Genomic DNA, 27058 nt, shown 5'->3' on the forward strand with positions numbered 1-27058 from the left:
TTTCAATAAATATTTACCATACACCAATGATCTTTCTGTCTGGGACAAGTGACTAAGCTATGCCTTGAATACCACTGGGCGATGGGGTGTCAGGTGTTCTGAGGGGATGGCCCCGCCTTGTGGTGTACTCAGGTTACCAGCTAGGACAGGTCCTGGGTACAGGTGATCCTAGAGGACCAGTCTTCACAAGTGTGCATGTGTGGACTCCCCCTCCCCCAGCAAGGCAGCCAGGCACCAGTCTCATTTCATCTATTTACTGTGGATGTCACTGTCACCGTCCCAGCCACTGGGAGGGGCACACAGCTTTAACCCCTGTGTGCGGAGGGGAAGGGGGAGGGGGAGGCATTTGAGATTACAAAACCGACTATGTACATGGGGTGTCCTGGGGATGAGTCACCTGCGCACACACGGTGGGCACAGGGGGGTGGGGTCTAAAGCTCAGGCAGGACAGGGTGGGTGTACACTGGGCAGGGGAGGTGTGCATGTGAGGACATGCTGGGCAAGGGTTTAGGAAGCATCACAAACATTGCCAAGATCGCCTTGGAATCCTGGTGGGGCGGGGTTACCTCTGGGCTTTCTCAGGTGTCCCCACTTTAGAAGTGGGCCTTGGATGAGAACCACCACCCACTCTCAAGTTCCCAGCTGCAACCTTAATGTCCAGAGTAGCGATAGAGAGGCCGTAGGACTGGGGTCAAGGGTGCACCCCCCACCCCCGCCCCTCCATCCTCTCTCCCAACCTGAGGGCACTCCACCCTTCTTAACGTTGACAAAGAACACAGCCCAGTGTACCTGTACAGGGTGCGGGGATAAGACGAGCAGGGCGGCCCCTCGGAAGGCCAGGACTACGCAGGCAGTGAAGGGGACCCAGGGTCTCTGGTAGGAAAACTGACAGCTCTGGTCTCGGGAGAACGGCCGTGGAGAAGTGTCTCTGGGGCCCCCATCAGGTAGAGCCATCTACAACCTTCAAGCATCACCATGGAGACCAGACTCCAGGGAAACCCCCTAGGTGTCTCCATAGAGACAGATTGGCACTTAGGGACCACCACAGATGGGTCACTGAGATTTCTACAAAGACAGACCTGGCCATTAGGGAGACCCAGCGTCACCCTCTGTACCCCAGGGGATGGGGAAGGTCCCCATGGTGGCTGGATTCAGAGGTGGCAGCATCCTCCCAGGTGCCAGGCAGAGAAGGCCCCTAGCTGACCCGATACGTCGATGTGTTCTTGGGCTCTGTGCTGGGCACACACCAGTCACCGGCCTCCTGGATGGTCTGATAGTGGCGCCAGGCAGACTTGTTGTAGACAGGCAGGCGCTCCACTGAGTCCGTGGACAGGGCCTAGGGAGAATTGCCATCAGCCTCCTGATTCCTCCTCACTCCTCAGCACACTACCCTTTCCCACCTGGGCCCTGATGATCTCTCCCCCTGGCAACCTAACCCATGTCTAAGTCAGCCCCATAACCAGACACTAGCTGAGACACGACCCCAGACCCAGAAAAGCCCCTAAAAGGGTCTGAATCTTCTGTATCTTGCTCTGGTCCATTCCAGAAAGCTGTTCCCTCAAAGGTCATGGAGGTAAAAAGGAGAGAGGGAGGAGGTTGGGCTGTGTGGTCTCTATCAATCACCAGGGCGCATTGCCTCTCAATGGAAGGCCAAGATCTGTAAGGCCCCCTTTCTTCCAAGCCTGAGTCCTCTGAAAAGGGGCTCTACTCACAGACCCTGGAAAACCCTGAAATTCCCTACTGCGTTAGTTTAAAGTTACAGCGCTTGAGGAGCCAAGGCCCAGCTCTGAGTCTGGAGGCAGGATGAGGGCTAGGTAGAACCCTGCTAGCAGCAAACTTGCTCCCCATGGGCCTCACCTTGAGATAGATGACAGCATCTGTCCCAAAGCCCTCCATAGAGAAGAGCTGCAAGTCCCCTTGGAAGTACTTGGCGTAGAGACGGGAAATGGGGAGTCCATATCCAAAGCCAGCCTGCAGATAAGCCACAGGTCAGAAAGGGAGCCGGGGATGCCTGGCTAGGGACAGGCAGGGGTGCTGGAGCAGGGGTGGGGAAGGGTCACTTCCGGAGCAGATGGGAGTGGGTGTCAGGCAGGGGAATTGCAGAGGAAGCAGAGAGGGAAGCTGGACAGGAGAGCTCTACCCAGAGGCCGGGGTGGTCACGAGCACCTTGGAGCCCATTCCCTGAGCCCAGCGCTGCCTATCCACGGGAGGTGGGACAGAGGTGCTGGTGAAGCAATAAAGCGAAGAAAGGGAAGAGAGAACACTGAGGAAAAGTAACAGATAGGCGACGGGCCGATGGTCAGCAGGCAGGGGGCTTTCAGCAAGCAGTGGAGAGATGGGGGGACCAGATTCAGGACAGGAGACCATCACCACCCAGCCATGGGGGAGGGTAGAGCATGCTTAGGAGTTAAGGAAGCAGGAGCCAGGGGGACTGGAGGAAGCCATCTCACCAGCGGGGTACCCCCAGTGCCAGGCTGGGGTGTGGGGGCTGTGGAGTACATGTAGCTGAAGAGCCTCTCAATCTTCCTCAAGGGGACACCCCCACCTCGGTCACTCATCTAGGAGACAAGGGACCAGTGAGATACCCTCCAGGGTTATCGTCTCTACTCCTCACCCTCATCCCTGTGACCTCCCAAGGTCAAGTCAAGGGTCACATACTTTGATGGACAGATCTTCTTCACCCAAGGCCACCATAATCTTGATAGGGGGGAGAGTGAGGCTGGACTCGTGGCTTTCCACAGTGGCCCGCATGGCATTCTGGGGAGGGGATGGAGGACACAGTGAGGGGCGCGCCACCAAAGCTGAGGGCCAAGGGCCGACCCTCCCCGCCTCCCCTGAGAAGGGCAGCCTTCTTACCTTGAAGAGCTCGAAGAGCATGTGGTAGAGGTGGGAAGGGACGTAGACCATGTGAATGGGCTGGTTGGTGTTGGTCGCTGTGGGAATCAAGACCACGGAGAGGAGCACAGCGCAAGGTAACCCTCCACAATCTTATCCAGTGTGACCCTGCGGCCCTCCTTCCTGCAGAGCAGACCTCCCTCCCTCTCCCCACAGCTGTAACTAACACGTGGCTGTGTCCCTTCCAAGCTGCTGTAGCTAGCAACCCTTGAAGGTACAAGTTCAGTCCTGCTTTGCCCAGCTTCCTGGGAGGGGGTTCTGGCTCTAACCACTCCACCTGGGGCTGGCCACCCAGGCATCTCTTAACTAAGCCATTGTGTTCCGGGGAGGTATCCCATCACACATCACTCTCCCCTGGCTTTTGTCCTCTGACCCCATATCACGTCCTTGTTCACTTACAAGGACAATGACATCAGCCTGTCAGTTACAAGGCTTTGAAATTAGCTGCTGTATTTACATGTTCAGTGGTTAACTGTCACAGGTCCCAACCTCCCCAGCACCAAGAATGTAAGCTCTGTGAGCACAAGAGCCTGCCTGCCTGCCTTCTTTACATGCTGCATGTGCCGAGTAATAAGCAGTTATCCAACAAATTAGTAACACAGAACAGCTCCCCTCTAGGGGAACCTGACCCTCCACCTAGCTCCCCTATTCTGGCCTGTCCCCAGTGCTCTGAAACACACACACACACACACACACACACACACACACATATGCGCGCGCACACACACAGGGCTTCATTTGCTTACCATTAACTTCCTGGATCTCTAGGTCAGGTGAAGCCATATAATACTTGTCACACAGGAGCTTGGCCATGTCATAGGCATCTGAGAGGAGAGGGAACCACTCAGGTTATGGGTGGCTGACCCAAGCATGCACTAACATTGGGCATCACCATCATGAAACCCATGGGGACATGCCCCTCCCCCACCCACCCACTGGGAATGGGTCACTCTCTGGCCAGGTAATCTGGGAGGGGTCCCTGGAGCTCCTTTGTGGGCCGGACCTATGGTGGGGGGCTCACCTTTCACCACGTCAGACACGCTGCAGTTGGGGTCGATGCTGCCAATGTGTTTGGGGTGAGCTGGGTTGGTACCCCCATCAAAGATGAGGGCTGTGGGCAGAGGGAAGGAAGGGTGTTGCTGGCTAGTTCACAGGGCCTAGGCCTCTGTCTCCCTAAACATCCCACCCTGCACCTCATCTGTAAGCGCTCTGTAGGCCCGTGCTAGCCACGCCCCCCAAGTCCTGTCTTCTCCCCAGGTCAGGCCTTCCAGAGCCTCTGCGCCCTGCAGCAGCCCTTCCAAAGGCTTCTCCCACAGCACACCCTGTTAAGTGTACTTTTTTTTTTTTTTTTGGACAGGGTATCTCTGTGTAGTCCTGGCTATCCTGGAACTCGCTATGTAGACCAGGCTGGCCTCAAACTCAGAGATCCACCTGCCTCTGCCCCCCGAGTGCTGGGGATTGATGTGGCTAAGCTTGGCCTCAAACATGTGATCCTCCTGTCTCAGCCTCCCAGGTGCTAGGATCAAAGGCATGTGCTACCACACCTGACTTAAACCAGTAACTCTTCAGTTCCTGAATGGTACTCAGGCCTCTGGGCATAGTGGCTGAAGTGCCCCCCCTCCCGCTCCGCTTTCCTGTCAGGGGTGGTGCCCCTCCGTGGCGTGCCCTGCCCGCACCCCTTGCCCTCTCCGAGGCCGCCAGAGCTCACTGTGCTGGTTGATGAGCATGCGGATGGAGATGCGGCTGAGGTAGAAGCGGTCCAAGAAGTACTGAATGTTCTGGTTGGAGACCGGGTCATCGCCGTAAGTGTCCTTGTACTCCAGCACTCCCTGCGCCATGGTGGGCACCACGTCATTGTGCCGGTTCCGGATGGTGACCAGGGCATCGGTGAACCTTCCGAGGAGGCAGACATTTGCCCCTAGCCAGTCTCAGGCTTGGGGGCACCCCCGGCTCTCCTTTATTCTCAACTTCCTTTTACTCTCTTCCTTTTCTCTATCCTTCCCAGCCCCACCGAGGCACAGTGCTCGGCTGCCGGAAGCCCATCCTCATTCTCCCAGCTGCCCACCCATCTTCCTGCTCACACGTAAAGCTCTCAGTTCCTCTGAAGGTCTGTTCCTGAGGGCAGGGTTCCCACATCCGCTCGGCATACTGATAACTGGGGTCTGCATCTCTCCCAACCGACCTGGATTTCCCAGAAGTAGCCTGTCTCCCCCTTTCTTGGGGGTATCCCTGAAGGTAGGGGCCTTTCCCTGCATCCGGCTGGCATTCCATCCTTGGGGCCCTGACCAAGATGTCCTTGCCTGCACCCGCCTTCTTGTCCCTGAAGAGGGTGCTCACTCACTGGCTTAGGGTCCGGTGATCCTCCGGGTCCTTGTCCAGGAATTCCATGATGTCCAGCAGACTCTGGACATACCTGTGTGAAGGTAGAAGGGCCGTGAGCTCAGCTGAGACTGCACAATGCTCCCTCCCACCCCCTCAGATACCACAGTAGGTAGCACACAGAGCTGAACCGGCTGACAATCAACACTCCATCTCGTCGGCTCTAGGTCTCCCTGACAACCTAGTAAGTTGTACAAGGAAACCTTGCATCCGATAGTTCCCTTCCAGCACATTTCTTTGCTTCAGAAGCCTGTAACAGCAACCTTAGGAGGGACCAGAAATCACCCCCTCCTCGAGGCTGCATAGAACAGGGACTGAGGCCCAACTGTACCAAAGGCCACAGTAACCAAGGGCTCAGATATCCACCTGTCTTGCTGAGCACTGTTATAGATTGAGATCCTGGCACCTCCCACAGGGGGCTAAGGCGTCTAATAGACTACAGGTGTATCTGGCAGCTAGCTGGCAAAGGGCCTCTCCCACAGTGATCTGGACCTGCTGAGGGAACCCCAGGTTAGAAAGGTGAGTAGGTGTGGCTAGCTCCGTTCTTAGGTGGGACCCGGGAGGCTCTCACTCTTCCCTGTAACACCAGTGAGCAGGGTGGGTGTGGGTGGGCCCTGCTGTCTACTCCACCTATAGTCTTGGCCAGAGGGCCAGGTCTGCTCTCTGACTAGGAAAGGTTAGTAAACAAAGCAGAGCCAGTGAATTGAGTGTCTACATATGAGGTGGGTCTGCCTGCAGCAGCAGATGGGGCCAATCTGATACCACTGACCCCTTGCCCCACTGAGGTATGATCTTAGCTTCCCCTACAGATAGGCCCAGCCTGTAGCTTGTTCTGGAAAGGTGAAAGTACCAGCCTCCCTCTGTTCCCTATGACAGAAACACTTCTGGCCTAAGGATGGGAGGGGCTACCTGGAGCCCTGTCAGGGAGAACTCTTGAGGCCCAGCAGTGTCTCTCGAGGAGACACTAGGTCAGGACCTATTCCAAAGCACTCAGCCCTCTAAGAAGGGAGGCAAGAGCTGGGTGGTGGTGGCACAGGCCTTTAATCCCAGCACTCGGGAGGCAGAGCCAAGCAGATCTCTGTGAGTTCGAGGCCAGCCTGGTCTATAGAGCGAGATCCAGGACAGGCACCAAAAAACTACACAGAGAAACCCTGTTTTGAACCCCCCCCCAAAAAAAAGGGAGGCAAGAATGAACTATCGAGCAGTGTCCCAGCTGGGTAGGCGTCCAGTAAGGCCTCATGGGTCTCTAGAGCTCCAGCCACCTACAGGGCTGCCACTGCTCTGGATCTCACCTCGGCCTCTACTCAAGCTCTTCAGTGCAGAATGCCCTTCTGTCTGCATCCCGCAACCGACATCAGAGAAGAGTTAGTTCCCCTGGGTTCTGGTGTGGCCCCGGAAAGCAACGGAACTTCTCTGGGCTTGTTTCTCCACCAGGAAGGTGGAAGCTCTTCTTCTTACTTCCCACCACACGGGGGACATTCGGAATGCTGGTGGCTCAAACACCTGTCGCCAGCTGAGCACACTCACTCAGCTCCACTGCCGCCTGTGCCCCAGGCTACGAGTCATGCCAGGCTGTAGGCTACCCTGCACTGGGGGCAGGGACAGGCTCCGTCTGGAGCTCCTCCCTGTCCTTCCTAGCACGAGACCTGTGGGAGCTGCTCTTCTGGCTGGGGACAGGATGGACAGAGAGAGACCAGCTTCCTGTCAGACTGTCTTCACCCCCACCCACAGCACACATCTACATCAGGAGGACCTCAGTCTCCTTACAGAGGTGTGACAGCTGACCCTCGCGGAGCTACTGTTAGGACCTGACCACTGCTGCCTACCTGGGCTCGGAGGCCCACACCGGACCTCTAATCGCTGCTAGATGAAGGGGCCCTGAGGAAGAGGGGGCTTGGGGGAGAAGCCACGAGTGTGAACGTGTGGGAGAGGGAAGGGGACAGAGGAGGTGGCAACAGTTAGAAGGTGGGGCCACATGACCCCTGCTCAAGATCCAAGGTGGGTGGGGACAGAAGGGTCAGAGGCAGGAGGCTCTGTGCACGCCCAGAGGTAGAAATGGACAGGGTCCCAGTTTCCAAGCCCACGCAGGGCTGCGTGGTGAACTTCCAAGGGAATAGGTACAACTGGTTACATGGGCACTGACATGGGACAAAGGGCGCCGGACATATTGACGAAGGTAGCACTGCTGGAGTTGCTGTGGGGACACTGTGGAGACTCCCATCCCTGTCTGCCCCTCAAAGAGCCATTTCCATAGGCAAACAGTGCTGGGTGTAGCCCTGTGACCCAGGGGGGACCACGGGAGGATTTTGCTCAGGGCCCTTGGTCTAGCCCTGAGGTGCCACGGGCCTGGCCTTCCATGTCACCTAGGATAGAGCTGGATTCTCCAGAGAGAGACACGGGCATGGGCTACTTGGGTAGGCCCTCTCCAGAGCCAGGGAAGGGCAGAGAGGCAGGCTAAAGGCAGAGTCTGCGTCCAGGTCTGGAGGGAAAGGCCCTCCTTGGGAAAATCTAGTGTTCCCAACCCCCGCAAAGATAACACAGAGACACTCCCACCCAACTCCTAGACAATACCCTCCAGGGAGTGGAATGCAGGCCCGAAGGGAGAGGCAAGCAGCAGAGGGTGTGCAGCCACCTGCAAGTAGTGTGTGGGAGTGGAGCGAGTGTGTAAGTGTAAAGAGTGTGTGTATCTGTGGGTGTGGACCAGCATCAACAGCAGCTGGGGACAAGGGTGTGAACCAGGCCACGGCCACGTGAGGAGGATGGCTATTGGCACGAAGGGAGACGGTGGACGTATCTCGCATCTGGGGTCCCTCTGTGAATGGGCAGCAGGCTCGGGCTTGGACACTGGCTGTTCCCGAAGGCCACTAGGATGCACCAGCCCAACTGCAAAATGGGGTTCACGGCAGGAGCCTCAGGGTGGCGCAGGACTTAGCTTTAAAAAATGCCTTGGGGGATCACTACCTGTGGGGCTACTCATTGGCTACCTAGCTTGGGCCAGGAGGGACAGGCTGGCTGGATTACTGTAGGCTCCAGCTCCTGTTGGTGGGCCTTCTGCCTCTTTGTCTGCTCAGGACAGGGGCTAACTGGCTTCTGTAGGGTGGGAGGGGGGCTATCCATAGGCAGAGCCTGGGGTCCACACACTTTGTGGACAAACCAGGGAGGTGGGTGAGAGGGTGATGTCCATACACACACACCACACCCACACCCTCTCCCACTGAATCACCCCCCTCCACACACTCCTTCCAACTCCACAAAGCTCAGTGACAGGGGTGTGACTCACTGGCTGTGTTTCCTAGAGGTGCCTCCCTACCTTCCAAGCCTCGTTAGGTGGTATTCCTCCTGAGAGGAACCAATGGACACCTCTCTGGACTCTGGTAGCACGTAGGTAGGACTAGGAGATGTATCATTCCTGTAGGTGAGCCCTATATTCCCACAGGCTTGCATGGAATGTGGAAATCACCGCCCTAGGGCATAACCCCATACAAAGCCTTTTTCCTGTCCCTTCCCAAATGCAGCCTCCAGAACCCACGACCTGGGTTCAAATCCACCACTACTCCCCTAACTGACTTTAGCCAAGGTTCCTCATTTCCTGAGCCTCCATCTCTCATCTGGAGACGGTGAGGAGACTCACTCACTAGGGAAAGTCATGAAGCTTACAGACCATCTACGTCGACATCTAGAATGGACCTAGGGAAGTCATGAAGCTTGCAGACCATCTACGTCAGCATCTAGAATGGACCTAGGAGAAGTCATAAAGCTTACAGATCATCTACGTCGGCATCTAGAATGGCCCTAGGGAAGTCATGAAGCTTACAGACCATCTACGTCGACATCTAGAATGGACCTAGGGAAGTCATGAAGCTTGCAGACCATCTACATCGGTATCTAGAATGGACCTAGGAGAAGTCATAAAGCTTACAGATCATCTACGTCGGCATCTAGAATGGCCCTAGGGAAGTCATGAAGCTTACAGACCATCTACATCGGCATCTAGAATGGACCTAGGGAAGTCATGAAGCTTATAGACCATCTATGTCGGCATCTAGAATGGCCCTAGGGAAGTCATGAAGCTTATAGACCATCTACGTCGGCATGTAGAATGGACCTAGGGAAGTCATGAAGCTTATAGACCATCTACGTCGGCATCTAGAATGGACCTAGGGAAGTCATGAAGCTTACAGACCATCTACATCGGCATCTAGAACGGACCTAGGGAAGTCATGAAGCTTATAGACCATCTACGTCGGCATCTAGAATGGACCTAGGGAAGTCATGAAGCTTATAGACCATCTATGTCGGCATCTAGAATGGACCTAGGGAAGTCATGAAGCTTACAGACCATCTATGTCGGCATCTAGAATGGCCCTAGGGAAGTCATGAAGCTTACAGACCATCTACGTCGGCATCTAGAATGGACCTAGGGAAGTCATGAAGCTTACAGACCATCTACGTTGGCATCTAGAATGGACCTAGGGAAGTCATGAAACTTATAGACCATTTACATCAGCATCTAGAATGGCCCCTGATGCTCCAACACCCTCAGGTATGCTGTCTTCTTGGTATACCCCTTGTCCTCATTGCTTCATTGCCTCTGAAACTTCTGACATAATACCACCTTTGACCTACAGGGGTGGTTGCCCAGAAGCATGGGACCGTGGTTGGTACTGTCCAAATTCTAGCTGTGTGCCGGCTAGTTTTATGTCAACTTGACACAAACCAGGGTCACTGCAGAGGAGGGAGCATCATCTGAGAGAATGCCTCCATAACACTGGACTGTAGGGAAGTCTGTAGGGCATTTTTCAAATTAGTGGTTGATGCAGAGGGTCCAGCCCATTGTGGGTGGGGCCATCACTGGGCTGGTGGTCCTGGGTTCTATAAGAAAGCAGGCTGAGTAAGCCATGGGGTGCCAGCTAGTCCTGACTTCCTTCACTAATGGACTATGATGTGGAAGTGTATACCAAATGAACCCTTTCCCGCCCAGCTTGCTTGGGGTCATGGCAAACCCCTTGGCATGCTCCCGTATGCTGAACCATCCACTAGGGAAGTGTTTTCTCTGACTTTACCCCGCCTCTGCTGTGTCCTGGCATTTCCTTCCAAGCTTTGAGGGAAGAATAAGTCAGGCTAAGCCCCAAGATGTCTCACAGACTCAGAAAGAGGAGTCACAGGTGGTCCAGCGGCCCCCTGCCCTCCTCCTGCCCTCCACACCTTCCTGAGTGCCTCAGAACGGTGTCTTGGGAGGGGACTGAGAAGTCCTGTCATGAAGTCAGAGACCAGCCGGTGAATCAGCCAGGCCAGTCATCCGGACAGACTGGAGGAGGGCTGGGAGAACAGATGGTACCTTCTGTCTCCTCCCCACGGCTCAGCTCGGCCACCCTGTGATAAGACTCGCAGATTGGCTCAGTGGTCCTGAACCTCCCGGTGGAGGGCTCAGTGATGGGTAACCTAGCCGGGCCACCTGAAAATCAGACCCTGCCCCCCACCCACCCTTTATTTTCTCAGTTATAGTCACGGCACCCTCTCCCCCACACTTCTTTCTAGCTTTGGAGTATCCAAGTCCTTCTGTGTATCCATTTCAATTTTCCCATTTGTTTTGCTTTGAAACATGTTTCACTCTGTTGCCTAGGCTGGTCTTAAACTCCTGAACTTACTATCCTCCTGCTTCAACCTCCCAACCACTAGGAAAACAGGTACTGCCTCCACCCTGCTCCGTTTTCCCCATGACTTCCGTCGGCATGCATTGTGCACCCAAAACACACCTGGCCTTGTGTGTACAACCCTGTCCCTTACTGGAGCCCGTCTCTCTAGAATAAGCCGGGGAGATACACACCAATGTGCACACACAATGCTGGAAGGCACCAAAGAACTGCAGAACACCCTGGCGGGGACTGGTAGGAGAGAGGGTTATGGCGGACGTGTTCCATCTACACTTTGGTGTTTTACAAGTGTCCAAATGGACACTTCTGCAAGGGGAGATGTCATAATCAATGCCATTTCATAAACCAACCAACCAACAGACAAAAAGGCCCTAGCCTTCCCTGCTCACGGCTACTCCACGTTTGCCCTGCACATTGTTGGCCCTGCCGCTGCGTCTTTGTGTGTGTGTGTGTGTGTGTGTGTGTGTGTGTGTGTGTGTGTGTGATCCTGAGATTTGAGCACGGGGCCTCCTCTAGAGCAGGCAACTGCTTTACCGCTGACCTACAGTCTCAGCCCTCTGTTTACTTTGAGACAGGGTCTCACTAAATTCCTCAGGCTGGCCTTAAAATCATGATTGTCCTACCTCAGCCCTCAAGCTGGGATGATAGGCCTGCACCACTAGTGTGGCCCAAACTACTTCTCAGCTGCTGAGGGACAACCCAGGGCTTTGGCATGCTGGGAAAAGGCATGTTTTTATCACTGAGCTGCATAGTCAGCTGCCATTTGCTTAGACACGGGACAGTGTTGGGTCCATAGGTATGACCCAAGTTCCCAAGTCCCAGGGGAACCTTGGTCATCCCGCGTTGCAAATCCTGAAGACTAGATTTCTGTCCAGTTGCCACAAAAGTCTATTGATGACCAGCCAGGGACATGCCCAGGGACAGACACACCTTTGTTTACGTTTCATGTGAGGTTATTGGCTAATGACCTCCAGTTACCCAGCTCCAGACAGAGTTCTGTGCCTACGGCTACCTGTAATAAACTTGATCCCTGCCCTTGAACTCTTTGGGGACTGTATTGTCTGTGTTTAACTGAGTGCTTCCCCAATACTCAAGACAGATAACTGTCTTGCCACTTGGATAACTGCATCGTCTTCTTGTTTCTTGTTTTCTCCAAGTTACCTGGGCAAACAGGGCCTTGGGCTCCCGGAGCAGGCCAAGGGTTATTGCTGACATTAGCATGACTTTTGCTCTTAACTGAGAAAGCTGCACTTCCTTGGATGGAGCCTAGCTTCCTAGAGAAAGTAGGATGGTGAGACACAGACTGAACTTGACCTTTGTCCCTGCTCAAGCTGAGGATTTCCACGTGATCCTGGGCAACTCCCCAGTCTCCTGGAGCCCCTGTGCCTAGCCTCTGTCTTAGCCTCTGACCTAGGAACATGGTGATAATGGAGAGGTGGTGTCATGCGCAGGACCTCACCAGCTCTGCACCAGTTGCACCGAGGGGGTGCCCAGCACTCGGTCGGGCAGCAGGTTAATCTCTTTCATGATGTTGGCCAGGCGCACGGGTAGCTCCTGCCGGAGGAAGGTGAAGGAAGTTTTCTCGCAGGCATTGCTGGATCCTGAGGGTAAGGGAGGGGCCAGTCAATAGCTATAAAGCATGGGAACCGGCACACACGTGGAGGCTGGGCAGGCTGAAATGACCAAGTAACCTATCCATGGCACACAGTAAGGCAGCCCTGCGAACACAGCAGTGTTTGAGCCTTCCCCCAGAGAACCCACCACCCGGCTTGACACTTCAGGAGAGGTATCACCTACTGACCCCTAGCTAAAACCCCATCTCTTTAACCAGGGAGACAAGACGTTCCTGGGGCTCATTCTGAACTGTCCTGGCCTAAGTCACCTCACTTTTCTGCCCATCCCTCTAGGTAGGCACTGATTTCAGGTAACTTGCCCAGGGGGCAGAGGTACCTAAGCAATCCTTCCCTCCCTGGAGTGCTGTGCCTAGATCCCCAGGACTGTAGGAACTCAACGATATCCCTGAGGCAGCCCATCTCATCCAGGCTGAGGAAACAGATGGATGCCAATGGAGACTTGGCCATGTCTAATGACCATCTGTGAAGCAAATGGGGACGTTGGTCCAGGGTCAAGAGGGACAGGCAGTGGAGGAATGAGTAGTGTTAGCTTAGAGACAGGAGACCCAGGATCAAAACCAGGCTGCGCTTCGGTTACCCAGGGTATGCCACCATCCTTTTGAGGGGCTCAGTTTTCCCCCATACAGGTGGGCTGGGCTCCTGCAGGCCCCTTCCAACTGTGACACTTTGCTCAGGCTTGAGAGTGAGTCCTGAAGGATTTTCCACACAAGCGAAGCTCAAGACTCCAACAGAACAGGGAGACACAAAGGTACCTCCTGGAAAACAGGTGCCCAACTCTCGTCTGCCACCTCCCTGTCTTCCTGTCTGTGACGCAGCTGTAACCTAAGCCAACTCTCGAAAGACCTGGGCCCACTCCTGATCACCAGCTGGCACCATGGGAATGCCATGTAGACAGGGAGGGACACACAATGTCTCCATCCACCACTTGGCACAGCTTTCTCCTGCCCCAAAGCCACCTCCACCCCCAGAGCACTGGTAGTGGGTGATCTTCAGAAACCCAGGGAGAGCCATGGGAAGATGTAAGCCACCTGACTACCTCATGGTAACTTGGGCTCTGCCCAGCTAGAAACGGCTGCCAGGCCAGAACAGATTTGATCTTCAAGTGTCCTTGCCCAGTGGGCAGCTGCAGGGGTGGAGGCTCACCCGTCAGGGGAGCTCCTCCTGTCAGCACCTCCTACTCAGAGGGCCCCCTTCCCAGCTGCCCCGGGATTTCTCCCTCCTCGCTCAGTTCAGAAGTACCCCACCCTTCGTGCACAGCACAGGTCTTCCAGATGACTGGATCTCCCTGGCAGTCCCAGCAGCATGTCCCCTATTTACTCCTGGTCTCCCACTCTCAGTAGTCAGGATCCCCCATTGGCTCTATCACGTCTGGATGGGGTCCTATACCCCCACTGCCTCTTACTCTCCATGACTCCTCCCAACGCTTTCCCCGAGCCCCCATTCTTAATAACAGTGTGAAGGGGCACCCTTTAACTCTTTCTGGGCAGCCAGGCTTGCCTCGCCGTTTACCCATTCCTGTCCATGCTCTTCCAAGCCAACCCGCCTGCCACCCAGAACCTCTTCCTCGGGTCGTTACCCTGTCATTGCCAGGGTCTCCTTCTCCGCGCCCACCGCCCCCTGTGCCCACCTACGCTGACTCCGTACCAAAGTCTAGAAACTGCTTCATGGACAGCGGGGACGGAGAGAACTTGCTGAAGTGCTCGATGTACTTGGGCGCCCCTGCTAGGGACGCATTCTTCAACAGCGCCCGGACCCAGCGCATGGCGACGGCGCCCGCGGCTCCGGCTCGGCTCCCGCTGCTGTCCCGGACCTGGAGGAGCTGGCACCGGCCCTCCGCTTGGCCCAGCTCGGCCCGGAGAAGCGCTTCGACCGCCTCCTCCCTATCCCTGCCCTGGCTGTACCTCCAACGCCTAGCCAATCGGCTTGTCCCTGCGCCTTGACGTCTCCAATGGCCGCGCACAAACAACTCCGGGAGAACCAATAGCCTTGCGCTTCGACACGTGGCTCTCCTCGGGACCCACCCCCTTAACCGTGTAGGTGCTGGAGGGGGCCTGTTGTTTTCCGCCGCTGGTCTCAAGTCCCGCCTCCCGCCGCTAACTCCCCTAGACTTCTAAGGGGGCGAGCCCCGGGTTAACCCCTTCTTTCCCAGAGTCCCGCTAACCCTTCGGTTAGCCTTCTACTCTTGCCTTTCCCTGGCTCCTTCCCCCGTCTCCTTCACTCTCCCTCTCCTTTAACCCTTTCTTCCCTGCCTTGTCTTTTTCCTAAAGGCACCTGTTTCACCTGTCTTGATGCTCACCTGTTCTGCCATAGGAGCTCTTGGTGGTTTTCCACTCCTGTGATGGACCCAGAAAGAACGCTTGCGAAATTGGGAACCAGGATGCAAGCCTATACTACTTACTTTCTCCTATAAGCGTGGAACCCGCTAGCTCCCATAAATATCCAAGTGGCCCAGGAAGAGGCGGCGTTTTCTTTTCTCATGTGAAAAACATCTAAAATTGGGGTGGCAGTGTAGTTCAGAGGGTATGACACTTGCTTAGCATGCATGAAGCCCTATATTGATCCCTAGCACTTGAAAAACAACAACAAAAACCCCTCTGGACTAGCAGAGGTGGAGACAGGAGCTAATTTTAGGAAGTTCCAGTTTATTATTCCCTAGCTCGTTTGACTGAACATAAAACCTTGAACGTCTTGCCACAACCACCTAAGAAGGCAACCTTCTGTGTACCTAGCCTGAGAAGACAACCGTCTGTGCCGCTGGCTTCCTTATTACAAGTCCCTTATTATAATTAGGAGCTCGGGAGCTCAGCCCAATATTTCTAGTGCCCGGGCCTCTTTCCTGCAAAACATCATGCGCCCTCTTTTGGTAAAACGTGGTATGTTTCCCACTCTCTGGGCCAACGTAGGTTCCTCAGTTCTTTGTTTATTGACCCACCCTTCCCTGCTAAGGGCTGAACTTTGTTCCAAAACACCAGCAGGGTCAAGGCTTGACCTTTAGTAGGGTCTGGTGTTACTCTTGGAGGCTTGAGACAGTTCTGCTTGAGACAGAATTTCAGTTCAAGGCCCACCTGAGTTAGAGTGAGTTCAAGTACAGCCTGGGTAATTTAATGAAATCTCAAAAAGTGAGCAGAGGACCGGTGCTGAGCTGGTGGTAATGCACTGGTTTGATTCCGGCGCGCCCCCCCCCCCACACACACACACTGCAAATTATAACAGTATACAACTGTAGCCAAGACGAAACAAAGCTTCATTATGGAAAGTGTAATGCTGTGTGCCAGGCACCGTTTGCCTGGATTATCTCACTTAATTTTTTGTTTTGTTTTGTTTTTCGAGACAGTTTTCTCTGTGTAGCCTTAGCTGTCTTAGAACTTACTCTGTAGACTAGGCTGGCCTCGAACTCACAGAGACCCACCTGTCTCTGCCACCACCACCTGGCTTCTCATTTAATTCTTAAAAAGCTCTATTATACTCTGTTATTATCCCCATTCTACAGCTAGGAAAGCAGAGCTGGCAAACACTCTCAACTACAAACCTGACCTTGTTGGTTCTCTGCTCAGTCTTTTCACTTAAAAAAAATCAGTGGGTCGTGGTGGCACACATCTCGCAGCACTCGGGGAGCCGAGGTAGGTGGATCTCTCTGAGTTTGAGGCCAGCCTGGTCTACAGAGTGAGATCCAGGACAGACAGGACTACACAGAGAAACCCTGTCTTGAAAAAACAAATTTAAACAAACAGACTATGATCTGGAGGTATGTGTGCCCAAGTGTGTTTATGTGCACCATGAGCATGCGGGTTTCTGTGGAGGCCAGAGGGCACTGATTACCTGGAATTGGAGTTACAGGGGTCATGAACTGCCTGCTGTGGGTGCTGGGAACCCAGCCCAGGTCCTCGGCAAGAGCAGGAAGCACTCTTAACTGCTGAGCCATCTCTCCAGTTCCTCTCCTCCTCTTTCTGGAGCCTTTCCAGTTGTCCTGATACCTGCTTTGGCCCCATTCCTTAGGCCCATCTTTTCACATTCCCCTGCTCAACTGCCCACACTGTAATCTACCTGCAGTTTTGACCCAGCCTCGAATCTCCAACCCACTGACAATCCTATCTTCATCTTAGTGGGGGGGGGGGGGAGGTAGAGGTATTTCTGGCTCATTCTTCTTAGCTTCCTGTACCTATTCTTCAGGTCTGGGCTGCTTGGTCATCTTCTCCTCCTCCAAGAAGCCTTTGCTGAGTTCCTGGCCTGGGTGCTGGGCTCTCTACATGCCTCCTTAGGTCTCAGATCTTAGGAAGACGAGAAAGCTGCTCACACTGAGGGTTAACTGCTGATTCATGGCTCCTTCCCACTGGGCTTTAGCTTAGGGGGCACAGGTTGTGTCTGACCTAGCCATTGCCTTATCTCCAGCACTGGGTACAGTGCTTGGCATGTCATGGAGCCAGAGTGAAAAGGGACGTGAAGTAGGCAGAGAGGCCCCAGGGCCGGGAGCCAGGATCTCTAGACATCTGCCAGCCTAACAATTAGCAAGTAGGGGATGCTGACAGAGTGAGTGCATTTTCAAGGGCCAGGCAGAGTGTAGGGGATAACTCTCAGTCTGTCTTCTCCCCAAAGCCGCTCTGTGTGCAAACCTGATACCCCAGCACGTGTTAGAGGATGAGTTTGAGGTCCTCCTCAACTACACAGTTTGAGATCAGCCTGGGCTGCATGGGGCCCATTCTCAACTCCCCTCCCTCCCCATGACCAAATCCAAGCCAGAGCCTAGCAATAGATGGAAGTAATTGATGTCAAAATGAACTCAGCAGGAACAGACCACAACTCTTTTTTTTGTTTGTTTGTTTGTTTGTTTGTTTTGGTTTTGGTTTGGTTTTTCAAGACAGGGTTTCGCTGTGTAGTTTTAGTGCCTGTCCTGGATCTCGCTCTGTAGACCAGGCTGGCCTCGAACTCACAGAGATCTGTCTGGCTCTGCCTCCCAAGTGCTAGGATTAAAGGCTTGCACCACCACCACCTGGCCCCACAACTCTTGACACATAAAGAAATCACTCCCCCATAGCGCTCCCCCAGAACTGGAATTCCATAAAGTGAACTCTGTGCTTGAATCAAAGTTCTCCACACAGAGCGTGCCGTAGAGTGCTAGGTCCATCATCAAGGGATCAGCTAGGGGAGGCCATGACCCCTAGAACTGAGACTGGGGTAGGTGCAGATGCAGCAGTACAAACTGGGAACTGTTTATTTACTTTAGTGAGAAGCCCATATACAAAGAAGGCACAGGGTAGGGAAAGCTGCTATAGTACCGTGGAGGGGCAGAGCTGCGGAGTGGGCCTGCCTGTGGGCAGGGATTCGGGAGAGGACCTGGGAATCAGCCTCCACTGCCAGAATGGGGATGCAGCTCCTAGGGGAGGGGGAGGGCTGGGTTTCTCCGAAAGCCACAGGCAGCTCAGAATACCATCTCTGTGGTCAAGGGAGCAGAGTTAAGTCTGGCCAGCTGGGTCAGGGCTTGGACTCTCCCCTGCCCTACATTCAAGTATCACACCCCACGTGGTCTTGTGGGGTCTCCAGGCCTTGCTCAGGCTGAGGTGGCCAGGACGGGTCAGGAGTATCTTCCTCAGCATCCTGTCAATATCTGCTGCTGGGCCAGGATTGATACCCTGCTCTCTGAAGGATGCCACCATGCTCCAGGTCAGCCCCAGCACAGTATGTCCAGGCTGTCCATGGTTTCGATTTGTTCCTTTGGGCTGCGTTTCTTGCCAACTTCATCTGTAGCCAAGGTTTTGGAGATCCATTCATAAAAGCCCATTCTAGGGACTTGCTTTTTAGTCCATTGCTCTTGAGTCTGAGCATACAAGTCATAAGAACATCCCTTTTGGTGCGGCCCTCCTCTCCAGTAGGTGCCGGGAATTGCAGCTGGGCCCGACTGTCTCCTTGTCGTCAGTAGTTTTATTCTGGACAGTAAAGTCAGTCCAGGGACAATGGCTCAAGGGGGATCCGGTGTGGAAGAGAGATGTCACCACGTCAGGGACCTTTTCCTCCTGGCTCCCAGTAGAGGCGTTTTGGCTTGGTTTTGGCACAGATAGAGGCTCGGACACGGCACCCTCCATGGTACATCTGAACAGGCCCTTAGCAGTAGGCCCTGTGTGCATGTGTGTGTGTGTGTGTGTGTGTGTGTGTGTGTGTGTGTCCGTTGTGCAGAGCTGCGCTATGCTCAGCATTGCAAGGTCTTGAAGGAGATTCTAGGGCCCCAGAAAACATGCCTGCACTGAAGGAGGATAGATGCCTGAGCCTGCTGGTGCCAGCCAAATGTGTGGCCCCTTTTGGACTGTCCGAGTCATAATTTATGATAAATAGGAAGGAAGGGAGCACTGGGGGCGGGGGGGGGGGGGGATGACAGGGAAGGTATCAGTAGTATTGATCCCGAATCTGCCAGCTGGTGACCCAGTGCTTCTTGGTGGGTAGGGTGCTCCCTGGAGGTGGGTAGCGCTCCTCCTCCCGGATACGCACTGCATGGTACTTGGGCATGATCCGGTAGTATCGGGTCGGTTTAAAGAAGTCACACTGGAGTTTAGGCAGAAGAGAAATTGTGTCAGTATCCAGCATTCAAATGAGAAAAGATGCCCCCCCCAACACACACACACACACACACACACACACACACACACACACTCCTATGGTGCTTACAGCAGGCTTCAACTCAAACATCCCAACCTCAATATGAGATGGGAGGATGGACATCCCCACCCCAGGCCCAGAGGAAGGAGGAGCTGAGGAAGACACAGAGGAGAACAGAGGCAGGCGGAGACCAAGCAGACACCGAGATTGTGGGCCAGGAAGACAGGGTGATCTCAATGGCCAGTGCTAGGGGTAGGTAAGAGGGTTATCCCAGGGAGATGGTGGGACTCAAGACAAAAAGTTCTTGGTCCTCTCCTTCCTTGTGGGAGGGGATAGGACTTAGAGTCATTGTGGACATGCCTGGTGATCAGACAGAGGTGGGGTCCAGCCCTGACTGTTTCTCTTTTCCAGTCCCCCAGAAAGCAGCATGCTCACTGGAAGGATTTCATGGCATGCTCTTGGGATTTTAAGCTCCTGAGAGCCAGGTGGAGGTGGGGGTCCCGGGGGCACTCAGGGTGGCCTTTGCTTTGAGATGGTAGACAAGTGAGATCCAAGCAGGCCCTGAGGCAAGAGGAGCAGACAGGACAGAATCAGAAGCCCCAGCCAGCTGGGGCTTTGGAGAGGAGGCCCATAGGCCATGTTACCCGGGTGGGCCGGGGCAGGGGGGGTGCCCCCCCTCAGTAGTCGTCGGTCAGCCTTTCTGTCTCTGACGGCTGGCTCTTCATCTCAGCCTTCTGCCTCTTAGCTTCATACAGGGCACGAGTGCGGGCTCGCTTGAAGAAGCCGCACTGGAGGGAGGAGGCGGGGACGGCCGTCAGGGGTGCTGGTAGACCTGGCCATCAGCACTCGGGAGCTGGGGCTTAGGCCGGGTCTTAGAGGTGGGGAACCTGGAAGGTACGTCCTGGGCCCAGCGTGGTGGGTGGCCAGACACCAGAGCAGCCTGCAGTTCCCCAGGTGTGGGTGGCACTGGGAGCCGGGGGGAGGGGTGGGGAGGATCTGGAAAAGGGCTGCCGAGATGGAGATGAGGGATGGGATGCAGAGCCGTGGGATGGAGGGAGGGTGGGTGAGCCGTGCTGGCGCTGGCAGGGGGTCTGAAGTGCGAAGCCCCAGTAGGCTGGGAGTCTCTACCTTCCACAGCAGGATGATGATGAGCCCCAGCAGCAGCAGCCCGGCACCGACGGCCACAAGTACCAACCACAGCTCAATCTCAGCAGGCAGCTCCTCCACCAGCTCTGAGTCAATGTCCACTGAGAACTGCAGAGGAGAGAGATGAGACTTAGCTAGGGGCCAGTCACTTTTTCTGTCCCTGCTGGGCCCATAGCCCTGTTATTTGATCTACAGCCGGTAGGGGGCGGTCAGTGACTAGAAAAAGGCCCAGCTGCACTCATTGAGGGGAACAGGCCTTGTGTCCAGTTTCTTAGGCACAGATTTGGCCAGAGGGACAGCCTCAGATCTGATAGGCAGCCTGGCATCTGAGTTTGTGATCGACACATCTGGACTTGCACATCAGCTCTGTTCCTGATAAACCGTGTGACCCTGGACTAGTAATTTCATCTCTCTGCATCTTTTCCTGTGCTCTGGGAAAGAGATCACTGGTGGCTGCTTTACAGTGTAGAAACATGGCCAAAAGCATGCATTTGAGAGCCAGGCTACCTGGGCTCAAGTCCAGCCTTGCTATCCCACTGGCTGTGTAGCCTTGAACAAGTTACTCAACCTCTCTGTTACTCATCTGTGCACTGGGAATTATAATCCCCTACCTCATAGGCTGTTGGACAGGATTAAAGATAGCATGAATAGACACCTGTTACATGGCGAACGATGGCCTGGGTGTGTCCATGTGTGCACGTGTATCTGTGGGTTAAATAGCCCACACCAGAGATGCCTGCGACTAGAAATGTGTCAGATTTGGGATTTTGTTTTATTTGTGGCTCAAAAAGTTTTTCAGGTTTTGGAGTGTTTGCATTTCCAATTTTTGGAGTAGAACGTCTCTAGACAACTGTGCTTGCTTTTCACTTCTTTTTGTAATTATTTTGATTTTGATTAAAAAAAAAAAAAAAAGCCGGGCGTTGGTGGCACATGCCTTTAATCCCAGCACTCGGGAGGCAGAGCCAGGCAGATCTCTGTGAGTTCGAGGCCAGCCTGGGCTACCAAGTGAGTTCCAGGAAAAGGCGCAAAGCTACACAGAGAAACCCTGTCTCGGAAAAAAAAAAAAAAAAAAAGCAAAAACAAACAAACAAACAAAAAAAAACACCCAGAAGCCAGGCGGTGGTGGCTCACGCCTTTAATCCCAGCACTCAGGAGGCAGAGCCAGGCGGATCTCTGTGAGTTCGAGGCCAGCCTGGGCTACCAAGTGAGTTCCAGGAAAAGGCGCAAAGCTACACAGAGAAACCCTGTCTCGAAAAACAAAAAAAACAAAACAAAACAAAACAAAAAAAAACAAGTAACAGTAATTCGATATTTGATGCTCTGGGGAAAAAAAACTGTCTCCATAGCGAGTAGTAGTTAGCAGTGGTGATCCCAGCAGGAGGTAAGAGGGTCTTGTTATATTAGCCCAGGCTGGCCTCAAACTTTTAATCCTGTCTCAACCTCCCAAGTGCTGAGATTATAGGCATGCACCCATTTGCCCTCCCCAGCTCTCTCCATATATTTAATACATTTGATGGGACCACACTACATGCACACTCCGGCAAGCTTTGTCTTCCCCATTTTTATTAATACCATCCTCTTTCCCTCTCAATTGATAAAGGCCAATCTGATCTCTTCTGAGGACCGCACAGTCATTGTAGAAATGGACCACATTTTATCCAGCCAATCTCCTACTGACAGACATTTAGATCATTTCCAATTCCCTGCTCCTATTAACGATGCTCTAAAATACCCCCATATATTTATCTTTGCATGCTCATCCGATGAGCTCCTTGAAATATGTGAGCATGTGCTAGCTCAAGGGGAATGAGTGCTTTAAATGTTAATGAATATTGACAAATGCATCTCCACAAAGGAGCCACCAATTTATACTCCAGTCAGTAGCATTTCCCACCACGTACCATCACCAGACAGCATTTCTCTTTTTAGTATTTTCCAATCAGATAGGCAAACAACTCTTGTTTGTTATTTGTGGGGTGTTTTTTTTTTGTTTGTTTGTTTTTGTTTTTGTTTTTTTTAAGGTTTGTTTGTTTGCTTGTTTTTTGAGACAGGGTCTCACTAATGTAGCCTTGGCTGGTCTGGAACTTGCCAAATAGACTAGACTGGCCTTGAACTCAGAGATCCTTCTGCCTCAGCCTCTAGAGTGCTGGGACTAAAGGCGTACACAAGCGTGCCCAGCTAAAAGGTTTATCTTTTTATATGCACGTGTTTTACATTAAATTATGTGTGTATTGTGTGTGGGTATGTGCAGGTGAGTGCAGGCTCAGAATAGGTTGTCTGATCAGCTGAAGGGAGAGGTAGAGTGGTTGTGAGCTGCCTGACATGTGAGCTGGGAACTGAACTCAAGCTTTCTGCAGGAACAGTGTGCACCCTTAACCGCAGAGCCATCTCTCCAGCTCCTATTCTGTTTATGTGCAAGTTAAATACTTGTATTTCATCACACATGCATTACCTTCTATATTGAAATATTAAAATATATCCACACTTCCTCACGTTCCTTTGGAACTTGTCCTTTTAGCTTATCACCTTTTGTTGTACATAGATCTACAATTTCATATAGACTAATTTTTCGTCCCGTTGGTTTACTTCAGGAAATGCATCACGGAGTGTTTCATCAACCTCCCATTTGCTCCGTTCTGTGTATCTCCTGTGTGTTTCCACTTGCATCCTTTTCACAAGAAATTATTAGCCATTTGCCATACTTCTTCTTCCAGCTGTAACTTAGAACATTCTCTCCCCCCTTTGGAATTTCCTGAATCTTACTTGAACTGGAATGACTTGAAAAGATCTAACAAAGAGAATATTGGCCTTTTTTTCTATTCATAATTTAATTTTTTGTTATATGTTTATTGTTATGTGTTATCCCATGGGGCCGTACACCTTTTCAGCTGTACATACAAATGATGTTATTGTCGAGGATTTGTTTGATTGATTTTTATGAGACAGAATCTTGCTTTGTAGACCAAGCTGTCCTTGAACTTACTAAATTGCCTATGCTAGCCTCAAACTTGGGTCAATCCTCTGTATCAGCCTCTAGAGTACTCTATCATGGTCAGTCTTTAAATTTTTTTTTTATTTATCATTTATTTTATTATTCTTTTTTTTTTAAAGGTTTATTTATTTATTATGTATACAGGGTTCTGCCTGCATGTATGTCTGCAGGCCAGAAGAGGGCACCTGATCTCATTACAGATGGTTGTGAGCCACCATGTGGTTGCTGGGGATTGAACTCAGGACCTCTGAAAGAGCAGCCAATGCTCTTAACCTCCGAGCCATCTCTCCAGCCCTATTTTATTATTCTTATGGGGGGGGCAGGTGTTGAGACAGGATCTCTCTATGTAGTCCTGACTGGCCTGGGACTCACTCTGTGGACCAGGCTGGCCTTGAACTCAAAGAGATCCACCTGCCTCAACCTCCTGAATACTGGGATTAAAGATGTGAGCCACTATGCCCAGCCCCTCCCCACTTAAAATTGTGTGTGTGTGTGTGTGTGTGTGTGTGTGTGTGTGTGTGTGTGTGTATGTGTACTCATACATATGTGGGCCTCCTGTGTGCCTTTTTGGAGGCCAGAGATCAGTGCTGGATATCTTCCTCTATCATTTTCTACCTTTTTGTTTGTTTGTTTTTGAGTCAGCTGTACATACAAATGCTGTTATTGTCGAGGATTTGTTTGATTGATTTTTGTGAGACAGAATCTTTGAACTAGTAACTGTTTGCCTAATTTGGCTGGCCAGCAAGTCCCCAGCATCCACCTGCCATCACTGGCCTATAGCCTGAAGTTACAAGCATGTATCAACACACTCAGCTTTTAACTAGGTGCTTGGGTGCTGAGGATCCAAATTCAGATTTTCATGTTTGTATAGCAGGGACTTTGCCCACTGAACCATCTCCCCAGTCCCTCACTTTTACACTTCTAGTTTTGAGACAATATCGTAAGTTGTCCAGACTGGCCTTGAATTCACTCTATAGTGCAGGCAGACCTGGGATTTAATACCCTTCTGTTCTGTCTCCCAACAAACTAGGATGGCCGCCCTATGCCATCAAGGCCAGCATCAGTGTCCCCTTAGAGATGTCCTGTGCTGTGTGGCCTGGCCTGAGGCTGTTGGCCTTGCTAACACACCTACTCACCCATGTGGTCTTGTTCTCCATGTTGATGGTAGGGATGTTGGTTCGCAGGAACAAGGTAGCCCAGCCATCCACCCTGACTCTGTCAAAGTCTCTGTAGTCCTACAAGAAAGACAGAGGGGTCCGAACTAGCGGTTGAAGTCTCTCTTGGGTCCCTCCTGACTAAGCTCTACCCACTTCAGCACCCTATGAGGCAGCACCATTTTGATGCTGTCATTCAGCCTCTCCTTCACACACAAATGCATGCCATTCTCTCATCTGGGCACTGGGTCCTGTGCTGATGCTAAGACAGGAGAGATGGGGAAGGTCACAGTCTAGGTCAGACTCATGGACTAAATCTCCCCCTGCACCTGTTGCTAGCACATAGCCACGCCTCTTCATTTGCCTAAGGCAACCTTTGTGGTCCAGTGTTGGAAACTGAGTACATACAACAGAAACCAACCACACAGGCCACAAAATTTGAGTCTAGTCCTAAGCCAAAAAAAAGGAGGGGGGGTGAGACTAGGTAGCAAGAGAAGGTTGGCATGAGAGTGACTATAACCCATCCTAGCAGGACAGATGACAGACATATGTAACTTCTGAGAAAGGTCTGTGCAGTCCAGGAGAGTGGACTCCAGGTGCTGAAGTTAGATAGGATCTCAGTGATGAGAAGTGAAGGCTGATGGAGGCCTTGATGGCTGAACAGAGAATTCACACACAGAGACAGAAAAAAAAAAAAGCTGGTATTCCAGTGCAGAGGGCCAGAGGCAAAGGCACAGAGGTAGAATGTAATGGACACATGAGAGGTCATTTTGGAAGCATTATACACTCACGTACAGACACACAATCATGACACCAATGTGGCCTACGGTGATAGACACACAACTGTACAGGACACAACAGTTTTGCACACTACACATACACACACACACACACACACACACACACACACACACACACCACATGCTGGCTTCAATCCCTCCCTGTCACTCTCCTCACCCAGGTGGATGACAGTGGAGACCTCCCAACACAGCACTAACCTCAATGAAGGTGCTGTTCCACACTCGCGCCTTCACGGTCACATTGGTGATGTTGGAGGTATCAGGAATGGGGCACTCCAGCCACACACAGCGGGCGCGGCCGCTGGCACAGGTCTGAGGTAGATAGGAGATGCACAGACATGAGACAGCCTGGGTCTCCAGACCTGATGCTGGCTCTGCTCACCTGCTACCCTTCTAGACTTCATCCCACCCCTGAGTGACTTTGTTCGTTGTTTTGCTCACACACACATTCCTCTACTTCTCAAACATACGTTCAAGATGCATTCTTGGGACAAACTCATCTGATTCAGGGAACACAAACGTGAAGCATAGTCCTTGCTCAGGCTGCCAAGTCCCAGCCTCAGAAATTTCTCCCAAGCCAAGTACTCTGGGTATTGTCTGTTGGCTTGGGATACCCCTTCAACCTCTCTAGCGAGTTATGCCTTCCCTGGGTCCCCATATTTGCTTCTCCACCTCTTCCTGCAGAGGGCACCCTGCTCTACACTTCCTCCTGCCCCTCCCTAGCCCAAATGCCCAAACAAAACAGCCCCCAACATGGGGTGAGGCCTTGGAATCCAGCCAGCAGCTCCTCTCTAGCTCCACTGTGATGGATGCTCCTTAGGGTAGGAGGTGGATCTGTTTTCCTGTCACACCCAGGTCCACAGCGCCTCTGTAGACCAGTGTCTCTGGGTGAGTGGTCTCTGTCCCCCTCTCTTCGTGCCCCCCCCCCCGATGCCCATGAGCCTTGTGTCAGGATGTGTACTTCTCCCCACCTCTGCCCTGGCCACTCACCAACACAGTCTCAGATTTGGCTTTTTTGGCAGCAGCTAGCGTGACAGGTGGGGAACCTTGGTCTCCCCCTGGATCCAGTTGTCTCCGCCTGCGCTGTGGAGAATGTGGCTTGTCTCCAGGGTCCTGAAGAGGGCAGAGATTTGTTGGGAAGGCAGAGAGAGATAAGAATAGCTGATGGGAGACAGGGAAGGGGCAGAGGGGACTCAGGCTCCCAAAGAGGACCTGTGGCAGAGGAAGATACTGGCTTTTCTGCTCTCCGGCATGCAAATGAGATGTACATGGAACATCCCTGCTGATGAACTTACAGAGAGAGTAAGGTTGAGAGGGTTGACAAGGTTTCCAGGCGGCTGGCAGGGCCAGGACCCATTGCTATGGATGGTGATCTCCGTGGGGTACAGCAGCCACTTGCCATTGGTAACTTCATAGGGCCACTCCAGACCTAGGATCAGTGTGCCCAAGGCCGCCAGCCTGTCTCCCACAGGGCTCACCTGTGGACATACATGACCTGTGTGTCATGGTTACCGTCTTTTGGAAAACTCCCTATAACTCAACAACCCTCAACCCTCCCAATTTTGAACCCCAGACCCAGAACAATCTCCCCATTGCCTTTCTTAAGAGTCTCCAGCCAGGACCCCAGAAGTGCCCTTGCCTGGAATTCATATTTCAGCGGGCTTCCCACATCCTCCACAGTTTTCATGCCGGCCTCGCCCATCACTGTCCCACCAAAGAAGCTCTGTAGCCGATGCGTCATCCTAGGGTCAGAAAGACACTCGAGTCAAAGTGGACAGGAGGCCGGAGCCCTGCCAGAGGGGACTGCAGTGCCAAGGCT

General features: G+C 52.9%; 2 protein-coding genes across 3 annotated transcripts in view; both read right to left on the reverse strand.

Annotated features, from left to right (window-relative positions):
• Positions 1-238: 238 nt before the first annotated feature.
• Positions 239-14481, reverse strand: Pdk2 (pyruvate dehydrogenase kinase 2). Its single transcript, XM_059271577.1, has 11 exons — positions 14207-14481; positions 12388-12529; positions 5237-5308; positions 4604-4788; positions 3917-4006; positions 3642-3719; positions 2857-2933; positions 2659-2757; positions 2451-2558; positions 1858-1971; positions 239-1336 (listed from the first exon to the last, which is right to left on the reverse strand). Exons 1-11 carry the CDS (start codon positions 14322-14324, stop codon positions 1196-1198), a joined length of 1224 nt encoding a protein of 407 aa, XP_059127560.1. The 5' UTR covers positions 14325-14481; the 3' UTR covers positions 239-1195.
• A 3272-nt stretch (positions 14482-17753) lies between these two features.
• Positions 17754-27058, reverse strand: part of Itga3 (integrin subunit alpha 3) — a 37237-nt gene continuing 27932 nt past the window's right edge. Inside the window, exons 22-25 of one of the 2 annotated variants that reach the window (XM_059271578.1) lie at positions 25438-25551; positions 24422-24520; positions 20276-20401; positions 17754-19093 (exon numbers count right to left, since the gene is read on the reverse strand). In XM_059271578.1, coding sequence (XP_059127561.1) covers positions 18938-19093; positions 20276-20401; positions 24422-24520; positions 25438-25551 — 495 coding nt within the window. In that variant the 3' untranslated portion in view covers positions 17754-18937. The remainder of the gene's footprint in view (positions 19094-20275; positions 20402-24421; positions 24521-25437; positions 25552-27058) is intronic. The other variant, XM_059271579.1, reaches the window with a different exon arrangement.

This window comes from Peromyscus eremicus, chromosome 8a (assembly GCF_949786415.1).
Source record: "Peromyscus eremicus chromosome 8a, PerEre_H2_v1, whole genome shotgun sequence".
NCBI lineage: Eukaryota > Metazoa > Chordata > Mammalia > Rodentia > Cricetidae > Peromyscus > Peromyscus eremicus.

Bases quoted from the DNA above. Each gene is read 5' to 3' on its own strand.
- Pdk2 (XM_059271577.1), bottom strand. From the start codon at position 14,324: ATGCGCTGGGTCCGGGCGCTGTTGAAGAATGCGTCCCTAGCAGGGGCG. The intron at 4,789-5,236 runs GTGAGTGAGCAC...CCTCCTCGGAAG, and splicing joins GATCACCGGACCCTAAGCCA to GTTCACCGATGCCCTGGTCA. The intron at 1,972-2,450 runs GTGAGATGGCTT...GCTTATCTGCAG, and splicing joins GCACTGGGGGTACCCCGCTG to GCTGGCTTTGGATATGGACT.